The sequence below is a fragment of the Nicotiana tomentosiformis genome, chromosome 4 (assembly GCF_000390325.3).
Source record: "Nicotiana tomentosiformis chromosome 4, ASM39032v3, whole genome shotgun sequence".
Taxonomy (NCBI): Eukaryota; Viridiplantae; Streptophyta; class Magnoliopsida; order Solanales; family Solanaceae; genus Nicotiana; species Nicotiana tomentosiformis.
In genome coordinates, this window is record NC_090815.1 from 5,618,608 (window position 1) to 5,630,600 (window position 11,993).

An 11,993-nucleotide genomic window follows, 5' to 3' on the forward strand; every position below is an offset into this window, starting at 1 on the left:
AGTTTATTGATATAATAAAAAGCTTGGTAATAAGTACAAGATTTATTAAATTTGTAAAGACTCATAAGTCTGTAGAAGTATTATAAGTACACATTTCAATTGATTGAAGTGTGTGCTTAACCGGACATCATAGTACCAAAATAAAAATTTGTCGGTTATTCAAATATTAGAACCAAATCAAATCAAACCAATTAAGTTGGTTTTTTATCGATTCGATTTTTGTCATTTTTTTTTTATTTTTTTCTTAAACACGAGACATACACTACCAAACACATATCCCGTCGACTACATTTTCAACGTAACGCTATCAAACCAATTGCTCTTTGAGAAATCTATTATTTACCAAGATATATTGATGATAATTAAATTAAATAGTGATGAATAATTTAAATACTCAATTAAAAATCGATTATTTTTAACGTGAAATAAATTCTTGTATTTAGCAAAAGAAAACTACCAATCAAACTAAAATGTAAAGGCAAAGAATTAGATTATTAAATAGCAAAGAACTAGACTAAAAATACAAACGACTAATATGTACCATAATATATATTTTATTTTTTTAATTTTTTTTAAATAGATACTTCTATAGTCGGTTTGGTTCGGGGGTTTTCGGTTATTTTTTTATTAAAACCAAAACCAAACCAAATCTGATCGGTTTTAAAAGTTAAAACCAAAGCAAACTTAAAAAGTATCGGGTTTTTTTTTCGGTTTGGTTCGATTTTTCGGTTATGAACACCCCTACACACAGAGTCAGACAGACACCAAAAGAGAAAAAAAATTATGACAGCCAAAGAATCCATCAAAGACCAAAACAGCATAAGAAAATAAGTGGCATGAATGGTTTTTCACTTGGCAAAATGGCAGAATACATTTGACATCCAAAGAACTATCAAATCCTACAATAAGTAGTATTATGTACATAACAAAAAATTTCTCCTCATCGCGGAGTTTGAAGTAATGAAAGTTGTTTAATGTCAAAAAAATTATGGTCACGAATCTACTTGAACGTAAGATGCCATACAATAACTACACCTCAATTCCAAACCAGTTGAGGTCAGTATCATACTAAAAATTTAAGCATGTATCCAAACGTTGCGACTGGGAGATCGATGTCTTGGCCGCGTATTCCTGATGTTTCAACCATACACTGAGCTCCAAAGTGTATTTTTTACACATTTTGCTTCTTCCTATCAGTGTTAGTGACTCATGAACTATTATACAACAACAGTGTCAGCGAAAATTTGGTGGATGAGGATCAACCGGGATTGTGTACATTGGCGATAATTAGTCCTTCCGAGGGTTTGCAAAAGCCAAAGGACCCCTCTAGATCACGACGGGATCAGATTTTGAGAGATATTCCTTCTCAACTCCGCTGAACATGACTAATAGGCGCTCTTGCAGATTGGAAACTATGTTTTTCGTGATCCTTTTCTGATGTCTCGAGCATTTCAACCAAGCAATTCCCAGATGTACCTGAACGTTGCATCTCGTCGATCTTGAGGGGACAACCTCAACCTGGTATCTCAGGTGAAGCTGCAATATACAGACAAGAAGCTCTTAGCCTACTGTGAGCAGATGTTAAATGGAAAGAAAAATGACATATCACAAATGTCCCTACATTGAAAAAATCACCCAGTGGAACTCCGTGAAGAGTCATGACTTCCTCTACGAGCCAACCATTTTTATCAGAAAGGCGAGACTTCTGCTGCGTGCTTGTAACTTCACCTCTATAACGGGATATACACTTATCAAATTTATAATAAAGTTGCCTCTGATACACATCAGGCTTCTCAGATTCCCAGGGACTAAAAGAATAATTAAGACAGCCGACTTTCTCCATGATCTTACGATCAAGTTCATTACCACTGAATAACTCCATGAAAAAGTCCGTCTGCAAACAACCAAAACAAGATATTGAGCAAGAAATGTAAAACGTAATTAAGAATTCCTATTTCACATGCTCAGATGCCGGACTATAACTATTGAGCAATTAACAGATAGTCTAACTATAATTGGGGCAGGTTTTGACAGAGGTGAGCAATTTAACCACCGCTACATGCAGGCCTGTAATCCCATCTCAACCAAAATCCATCAAATATATTTAAAACCCAAAATCTCTTGAACAAAAGGAAAGGCAGGGGGGATACTCACTGGAACTGAAAGTACAGAGGAATAAACTACAGACATATTTATATCCTCCACACCCACGAATGATCCACTCTCTTCCGATTGAAGGCTTTTTCCTTCAGAGTCATCATCTGCAGCTTGGAAGTCACTGCTTAGCGCATCCTCTTCTGCCATTTGAAGGCCTTTAGCTTCGGACTCTTCTTCAACTAACTGCACCTTCTGCTCGGGACTCAAAGCTCTTGCCTTCCACAATGCCATGATAGTCCTAGATACATAGATCAAAAGAATTAAATTTCCTCGTAATCACTATAAGCTGCTCATATGAGAAACCCAGCATTTTATCTGACAACAGTTTTTTTTCTCCTTGAAGTTTCCTACACGAAATACTAGTTCAAAATAGACAAACCGCTCATAAAGAGGTGACGCACTCACCTGTGAGCCACATTGAAAGAGACAAAAGAGTGGAAATGAAACTTCAGCCTGCCTTGCTCATCTTGAGTCTTGGCACCATGCCTTGCATCAAAACCTTTACCGGGCTTTAAAGTCATGATAACATTCGGGCTACCCATTGACGCCAAAGTAGGAGACTCAACTTGAATGTCTTCAATATCTTCCCAAAGAAGAAAAAATTTGGTCTTATGTCCAAATAGATCAGAATGGAACCCAATTATTCTTGCAGACAAAAATAGTCGGCCCTGAACCAAAAGAAATTACAAATAGGTGCATTAATAAAGAAAGCATCATAGCTCACAAAGTTGGCGGAGACTCATTTACAACTTTGACAAGATAATATTAATAATCCCGACCAACTGATGCAGGAGTACAGTAAAGACTAAAGATACTGTTCAACAGCAAATTCAATGATTTATCAACACAAAGAATCAATAAACATTAGCTACCTGGAGAGGCATCTTGCGTTTCAAGTGACATGCAAAATCATTGATGAGAAATTCTTCAGGTGGAAGCGCAAAAAGCTTTTGGAATGCTGAATTGGTCTGAGGAGATCGTAATTTTATCTACAAAAATAATTCAGACACTGTTCAGCAGGACTCATAAAGAAAATTAAATCCCCACATTTAACGAGATCCATTGGCCATATAACATTAACTGCAGAAATAGATGATCTACCTTCTTCCCAACTTCCTTCTCCATCTTAGACAGATAGTCTTTGACAACATTGGTACCCTTTGTATTATTCAAGAAAACTCTTAAATGCAGCTTAGACTGGCAGGCTTGAGCCAACTTTCCTTGAAGAGGAACCCAAACATCAGACAAATCTGTTATATTAGTTTTGACAAAATTGATTTCAGCATGCCCAAGAGATGTAGCTTCACTAAAAGGTCCATCAAAATCAAACACTTCTACGTCCAGAACAGATGGCGGCTCATCCATTGCATCAAATTCAAATATTTCTGCATGTAACGAGGTTCAAACCACTAATCAAAGCCAATGGAAAAGATCTTGTATAAATGCTCAAATGACGGCAACTATAGAACTTCAAATAAAGACAACAGAACCCCCAAAAGATAAAGATATACCATTCCATGTGGGATTAGACTTTTGGAACTTGATTGAGCTGGTTCTAGTTTTCCCATTGCATGTGAACACCACATATGGGTCAGAGAAGCCACTTGAGTCAACAGCTGCCAAATTGTTTCCTTCAATCAAGGCAACGGTCAACAGCCAGCCATCTCCTTGTGCTTTGACACCATGGTCGCTTCCTGGTAAAAGTATCAACGATACAACACATCAAAACCTTGGAAAAACAATGTATACCACACATGGTATCCATAGCAAACATGCTGTGACAGCTAAGAATGAGGAACCGAGAGAAAACACCTAATTCTGATGTCTGGATGATATATGTTGAATTTTGATGGATTCTTCATACCATCTTTAACCAAACAGGGAACTAATAATAGTATACCTTTTTGTACCCTAGCTCGCATGAAGCGTGATATCAGCTCCAGTACCCGTTTTCCTTGAAGTACTAGCACTCCACACACAATTACCTCACCAATAGAATCTGGTAAGTCAAGGCCAACAAACTCAAGCCCCTGTATTGTGCTAGGCATTGCCAACAAGATGTGCAAAAACACATATATCCCAATGAAAAAGGTTGATATTACAGTAAAATTAGCAAAATACTGGAAAGCCAGCTTCCAATCGGACTGGTGCTCCACTTCTAGAGATGCCAAAACCTGTTCTTTCTCTGAACCTATGTCCTTTGCGTCAACTGGCTTTACATTCTGAGATAATAAGTTTGCATACTGCTCAAAGCTCTCCTTAATACCTTGCCGTGCACCATTTTCTATCATGCCTTTCATCATAGTGCTTTGCAAGAAATTCATACGCCACGACACTACTAACCTCGAAGACTGCTCTCCCGAAGGCAACTCAGGACCAGGAGTAATGTTGTAAAGCAATTCTGTTCTGAAAGTGCTTCCATATGGGGCATCCGGGGTACTCACAATAGCTGAAAGAGCAAAAGACTTCCCATCAGCTTTAAGATACGTTTGGTCCTCTGTAGTTTTTAAAGCCTTGACCAATCTACTTGCAGCTTTAGTAAAAGTGACCACTCTTTTTAAACTCTCACCACCATTTTCAAGTTTCCAAGGTCCAATACGCAACTCCGTGGATCCCTGAATATCTGCTAAGGATTTAAAGAAGTTTGAATCCGGTGAAAACAGGAATGAATTCAATTCATGCGGGGCAATAGCATACAATTGATCGACTACTACTCCAGGAAGGTTTGAAATTTCGCTTCCTTGTTCTCTTGCCTCCATGCTTTTAATTAGTTCTTGAAAGTTTCCCGATGTGGACTGTTCCTCTTGTGCATTCTCAGAAGCTACTGTACTGGCACTTTCAGGTGTCACTGTTATATCTGGAGCTTTCACGTTAGTCGCGGATACTGCATCCCCATTCTTGTTGAAAATTTGAGCAAGTCGACCAGCAAAGGTTTGCGCCTGAGGCTTTTCCTCCTTAGCAGAGGCTGCTTCTTCGGATCTCAGAGGAGAAGATGATCTCAAGGAGCCATTAGAAGACAAAAATGGAGGTTCAGTTGGCACATCAGGCAACTTCTTCGACGGTGGTCCATGATCACCAGCGGACTGCATGTCCGCCAATGTACTGCTTTGCGAGAAACATATTGTGAGAAGAATCTGACCTATTAGAAAGGAAGAACACAATTAAATCCTCAACCGACCTGTGCAAACCACAAAAGAGATGCTATTTATCATTGATACATTGAATTCGATCAAAGATCATTCAATAAAGCTGGTATATTCCATCTTTAAGATGTCATGGTACAGGCAGACGCAGCCCAATCATAAGAGTATATATCTGTAATTTGTAAATATCTGGACTAGTTGAAAAAAGCATTTGATAATATCATACAACAGAAGGCCAAGAATACTTGAAACAACAACAACCACGCATCAATCCCAAACAAGTTGAGGTCGACTATATGAATTCTCACTGACCACGTTACTCCTTTTAAACTCATCTCAGAGGCCAATATTATACAAAATACAAAATAATAATAAAATTATAAATAAAACGTACTAGAAGTTCTATATATTTTGATCGTTTTCTACTTATGTACAAATCTCTGAAAGGCTAAACAACTATTAGAAATGCATAGGATGTAGAGTAAAATTGCTAACATGACTAAAACTCACAGTATCCAACCACATAAGCCATCATCAAAATGGAAAGAAAGATCATATATTCTAACATATAAAGAAACATTTCTTATCCAAAATCAGCTTAAACATTCAAAAAAAAAAAACACTCAAAAAATCATCAAGAATAAAAAGAAAGACAAAAGTAAAAAAACTTACCACAATCTCTATTTTTGGCCTTCTTATGCCTAGGTTGCAAAGTATACCAAGCAGTACCAAGTGATTTATCATTAGCTTCAAAAACCTGAGACACTTGAAATTTAATTTGTCCAACAAAATCATCATTGAAATATTTATCTTCATCTAAAACAGAAATAATAAGCTCCTCTTTCAAATCATCAACTCTAAAAGCAAATTCCTCACACCAAGAAGGATTTAAACATTTTTTCACTACTTTACTTCTAAACTTCTGTTTTCCTAATGATAATTTCACATATGGATCACTAAATCCATTTGGGTCCATTGCTGGTATGTTCTTTGCTTCAATTACTCTTACTAAAAGCTTCATATTTTTTCCCCAAAAAAAAAAATCACGTAACCCCACCAACAAAAGTTGAAATTTTTAACAAGAAACTGATTGAAAAACAAGAAAGATCAAATTTTTATTGAATACAAATGTGTGATCAAGAATGGTACGAGTTCAATTAACCAAAGAGAAAAAATGGTTATTATAAAACATTTGCAAAAGGCTGCAAACTAATAAGAATTGACTTTTCTAGGTCAATGGGTGTTGAGAAGTAATAAATTTTGATATATATTATACTACAAAAAACACCAAAATGGTATTATAATTCGTCAAAAAAGCTCCAAATTTCCAGAGTAAGAAGAATAAAAACAAGAGAAAAGGACCAAGATTGGATTTTTATATGAAAATACAATGAAAGGGATCAAATTTAAAAGGAAAATATTACAAAGGCAAAATATGGGAATACCCCCATATACAGAAATGGACCAAAGATTGGATTTTTAGATGAAAAAACTCAAGAAAATAAAATATAGCAATGGCTGTTTAATATGAAAGAGACCCTGATACAGAAATGTTAGATTCTTAGGAGAAAGATGGAGATTGGAGGGATGGAAGGTGGAAGAGAGGAGGGAGAGAGAGAGGACTAAATAATAAAAGAAGAAGAAAAAAAAAGTAAACTGACTTTTCTAAAAATGCTGTTTTCAAGTTGCAATTGCGCATAATCAATGAAGTGAATAGAGAATTATGAGGTTTTGAATTCATCATAATAGATATTATAAAATTAAGTAATTTTTCTTATAAGCTTTAACATCTTAGTAATAGAGAATTTCACGTTGTTATTATATCGTATTATTATATTAAATATAATATTTATTTTAATTATTACTTAAATTTTATTGTATCGTATAGTTAAATTCGTTGTTACGTAATGACGAAAAGTGTCACTTTATGAAATGACCAATTTGGGATGGTTGTATCATTACTTTATTTTTTCTTTTATTTTGCTCTTCTTTATTATTATATTTTTAATTTATCATTTATCCTATCTTTTTATATAATAATTCTATCTCGTACCTTACTTTTTTTTAATAATATTATAAATTTATTCATATTGTTTGTGCATGAGAACATGAAACAATTACAAATAATATAACCTATTTTAAAATTGTATAATTCAAAACGATACAATATAATAGTACAATACTATATGATGCATAATAACCATGCAAACAAGCTATAAGCTTTGGACAGAATTATTTCATACTTATACTAATGAAAAGTAGCAAATCCATTTAAAAAACAAAAAGCCACATAAGTTGATCCGAATCATCAGAATAATTAATAACAAAAAAGAAAGAGTTGCAATTGCGCGTATGAATTTAGGCTGACTAATTCTTTTTCTAGCTTCCTTAAAATAAACAAAGTATTCCAAAAATATTATTGCAGCCATTAAGATAACTACCTTTTTAATAGCTTGTACGTTATAGTTTAAGCTTTTTGCCTCATTTAAAGGCCTTCTTCTTTTGCTTTCACTACGAAATTTGGCTGTTTCTGGCGGACTGCGTCCAAAAGGAAGCTTTTTTTGTTTAGACAACAACTTTATACTTTATCTATTTTGCAGTTACAAGAAAAAGAAAAGGAAACACTTTTAATCATTAATTCATTTTAGTATTGATTCTTTTGTTAGTTCTACAATTACCTCTCATTTACCCAAATCATAGTGTAATCTAACAGACATGGAAAATACTACTACATTACTTTGAGATCATCGCTCAAGCATCAGAAAGTGGATCGACTATCACTGGTTTCTCAAATTTGGAGCTAATGTATATTGGTTTATGAAGTAGGTCCATGAGGATTGCATTGTTAGCTAAATATGTAGCTTTTGTCGATCGAACGTATTTAAGAAGAATTACGAACAAAGGTGGAGCCAGAATTTGAATTTTATGGGTTTGAAATTCTAATCCTTATAAGTTACCGGGTTCTAGTTTAACCTATATATATAATATAATGGAGGCAAGAAGCAGCAAATGCAAGTTTAGATATTGAGCTTTTGTTAATGAAACCATTCTATGGTGGATCTTATTTTAATTAATGACGACTTAAAACACAAAGTCAAACAAGAATCTTGATTATGGTAAATATAATAAAAAATCATACTAAGTAGTATAAGCTTCAAGCTAAGGAACACTTTCCTTTTGCAAACATAGTTGAAGGGGAACTTTCCATGTAAGAACTAATATATCATTGTTTGCGTTACTACTAATTAAATTATTTCATATCTAAGGTGCATTCATTCAACCCCATCCACATTATCTTTTTTCTTATTTGTACTTTTGTATTAAGAAAAAGGGGGGAAACAACTTCACAAGTTAAGTAAAATAGAGGTTAAGTTAGAATTTAAAATTTATGAATTATGAACTTATCATTAAATTTTGGTTCGTTTTAACTACGTGATAGATTGATCATATTTAAATATTTATATATATATATAATATTTTTTTAATATAAATACAAAATCTAAATAAAAGTTACTGAATTTATTCGAACTATTCGTAATATTGCAGCTTCGTCCCTTGAGCAAAACGAATATCCTGGAGAGAATATATTCTTTTAACTTTTATTATTATTGGTTAGATGGCAGAAAAACGGTCATTTTAACTTGTGAAAGAGCTAAAAACACGGTTGCCAATGATTTTGGTTTAGTCTAGTAGGCTTTGACACTTTTGACCCTCATAATCACAATTAAACAATTAATGAAATAAATAGAGAGATTAAGAAAGAAAAAGTTCCATTAATTTCTTGAATGTTAGGGTCTAATTAGGATATTGTTCACCTAACACAGTATTCAAGAAGCTTGTACTAAAAATGTAAGGAAATAAATGTGTCGGTCACAATTTTTACCAAATTGAAAACGAGGGTCCTATAAGGAGGTCCACTGCATTGACTTGATTTGATGGTTGCTCCGGTGTATTAATGTCTGGTTATGTGCGGGTTTGAGAAAGAGTCGGACCACAAGGGTTTAGTGTATGCAGTTTTACCCTTTATTTCTGCGAGAGATTGTTTTCACGGTTTGATCAAGGGTAGCTTATATAAATATTTTTTATATGATAAGAATTTTTTTTTCATTTTAAGTGACGATGTTTAATTGGAAACGAATATAAAAATAAATCAATCTTTGAAATTTTTTGGTAACAAATCATAATATTTCTATGGCTACTAAATTATTTTATTAAGTTTTAAATTTAATATTGTAAAACTTACATGTAAATGGCTTTGAAGTAACCCGATAATATAAAAATATTTTTTTTTTTACTTAGACAAACTACATTTAAATAATGGCCTTTTTTCTGCCTTCTGCTTAGTCTGCTAAAACGAATAAAAATATAATGCATTAAAAAGGAGATAAAATGTCAATGTTGACCTATCCATTAAATTTCCCAGCCAAGAGTTATCAGTTGCAAGAAAATCAAATAAGAAGGCAACTTTTAGATTAATAATGGCCAGTTGTAGAATGTAATAATTTGGATTAAAGATAAATTAATTAAAAGTAGAAGGGATGTTCTTGAAAGGGTATAATAGCTGAATTTGAATATAATAATGGAAGCGCATAAACTCTAATTAATTCAGTTAAATATATCAAGCAGCAATAACTAATAATTATTTATAAATAGATGCAAGTGGGGCTAAACGATTTCTATACGAAAAAAAAGAAAAGAGAATCACAAAAATCTCAGTAATTAAATAAGTTGCATTATGCGTTCTTAGATATAATTAATCCAAACTTTATAAGATAAGACAATATTTTAGAAAAACATCAAATGGTTCTTCACTATCCCAGTAGTATTAATTACTTCTTATTTTCTCGTAGTACTTTTTATTTTTCTTCTCATTTTGCATAACATTAGCGTAGTTTGAGAATTTATATAGTCAATCTCAATTTACTTGAAATAAGCACAATTATTTAGTAATTATTTGCATCAATGGTTCGTCCTCGATCCTATAGAGGAACTAGCTACCAAGAATCTTTAAACAATAAGAAAACAAAGCAATTGGAGAATTCCACCTTAAATTGAAGGAAAGGGTGGAAATAAGCGTAAATAGAAAGCATACTTCCAACAGGTTTTTTCCATAAAACAATTTAAAATTTGTTTAATAAATTACAAGTATAAAATATTAGATGTTCTGGAGATTAACAATATGAAATAAATTAGCAGCAAAAAAAGAACAAACTTTTACTCAATAGTCGTCTCATTGTGTGGTTTATGAACAATTTTTGTTTTGTTGAGACATTGGATTCTCCTATGACTCATATTGTATTCACATAAATCCAAACTTACTTAGGAGCCGTTTGGACAGTATTTGTTTTTCCAAAGAATATTTTCAAATCATTGTTTGGTTATACATTTAACTGAACTTTTGAAGATGAGTTTTAAAAAGTTAGTCCGTTTGGACAGAAGAATTTTTTTCTTTTTTTTAATTTTTTTTTACTTTTTTTCGAAATCAGCGTTTGTTCATAAAATTTCCAATTTTTACTTGAATATGCATTTTGGATTTTTTCGAAATTTTGAAAAACTCCAAAAAACTGTTTTTCAAAATTTTTACTCAGATTACTCACAAAACTTCAAAAACAACCCAAAATTATATTCATGTCCAAAGACAACTCTAATTTTCAAATATCATTTTCGCTTGAAATTTTTTTTCACTTTTTTTTGGAATTTTACAATTCTTATGTCCAAACGCCCACTTAGTTTCAATTTTGAAAAAGTAATTTTCACCTCTTTTTCAAGTAAACAATATTTAGCTCTCACAAAACTACAATATTTTTTCAAGTAAAATGCATGTCCAAACACAATTTCGATTTTCAAATGTTTTTTTCAACTTAACTTCAATTTTTTTTTCCCTTTTTCAAATCTCACATTTTTTTTAATGTCCAAACGGCTACTTAGAATAATCTTTTTCTTCTGAGCGTGGGGTCAGGATAAGGTATTATTTTAATATTACTCCACACGTGCTACTAAAATTAAAATAAAATGTATAAAAAGAAAAGAAAAAAGAGAGTGCATCACCACTATCAGCCGAATATCTGCGACAATTACCGAAGAAAAAAAAGGAACTTTCATAAATAACTATTATTTGGAGACTTATTATTGAGCGTAGTTATAATTTAGCTAATTATATTCCGTAGCTAATAATTATTTGTCATGGATATATGTCACCGTATTCGCTGTATTGAGATTTTTAATGACATACCAACATTTATCAAGTTAGCTTTATTACCAGGGTTGTAATGAAAAATTATTTCATTCCAGCAGATCAAACTCGGCAACCAAGATCTTCTTTCTTACTTCGAGATACCAAGAAACAGAGAGAGTCGAAGGAGAAGAGAGAGGTTTGAGGAAAAAGTTGTATATATTTGTATTTTGCGATAAAATATAAAAAATGGCTATAAATAATAATATTTTGAAAGTGTTTTAATTTATAATACTGAAAAAAGACTTCCGGGCTACTTAAACTTGTACCTGTTTGTCAACCCGGTAGATGAACTTAGAACTTTCCCATTTAAACACTTCAACTCTATAAAATGCATATAAATACACACCTCCGGCCGTTACCATACTTATGTGGCAACAAGGTAACCGATGTCGTAGTAGTGTGTGATGCTCACGCTAGAAAGGAGCGTGGAAATACTTTTTAATTAAAAAATACTAAAA

At 32.9% G+C, this 11,993-nt stretch overlaps 1 protein-coding gene across 1 annotated transcript; it reads right to left on the reverse strand.

The window, feature by feature from the left end:
- Positions 1-832: 832 nt before the first annotated feature.
- On the reverse strand, positions 833-6,948 carry LOC104110057 (C2 and GRAM domain-containing protein At1g03370). The gene is made up of 9 exons (XM_009619478.4): positions 5,973-6,948; positions 4,058-5,296; positions 3,669-3,851; positions 3,259-3,542; positions 3,030-3,146; positions 2,563-2,825; positions 2,155-2,395; positions 1,622-1,894; positions 833-1,536 (listed from the first exon to the last, which is right to left on the reverse strand). Exons 1-9 carry the CDS (start codon positions 6,319-6,321, stop codon positions 1,327-1,329), a joined length of 3,159 nt encoding a protein of 1,052 aa, XP_009617773.1. The 5' UTR covers positions 6,322-6,948; the 3' UTR covers positions 833-1,326.
- Positions 6,949-11,993: the final 5,045 nt, after the last annotated feature.

Excerpts from the sequence above, each read along its gene's own strand:
- LOC104110057 (XM_009619478.4), bottom strand. The coding sequence starts at position 6,321 with ATGAAGCTTTTAGTAAGAGTAATTGAAGCAAAGAACATACCAGCAATG. Across the intron at positions 5,297-5,972 it reads GGCCAAAAATAGAGATTGTG|GTCAGATTCTTCTCACAATA; the intron begins GTAAGTTTTTTT and ends CCTTTCTAATAG. Across the intron at positions 1,895-2,154 it reads CCTCTGTACTTTCAGTTCCA|ACGGACTTTTTCATGGAGTT; the intron begins GTGAGTATCCCC and ends GGTTGTTTGCAG.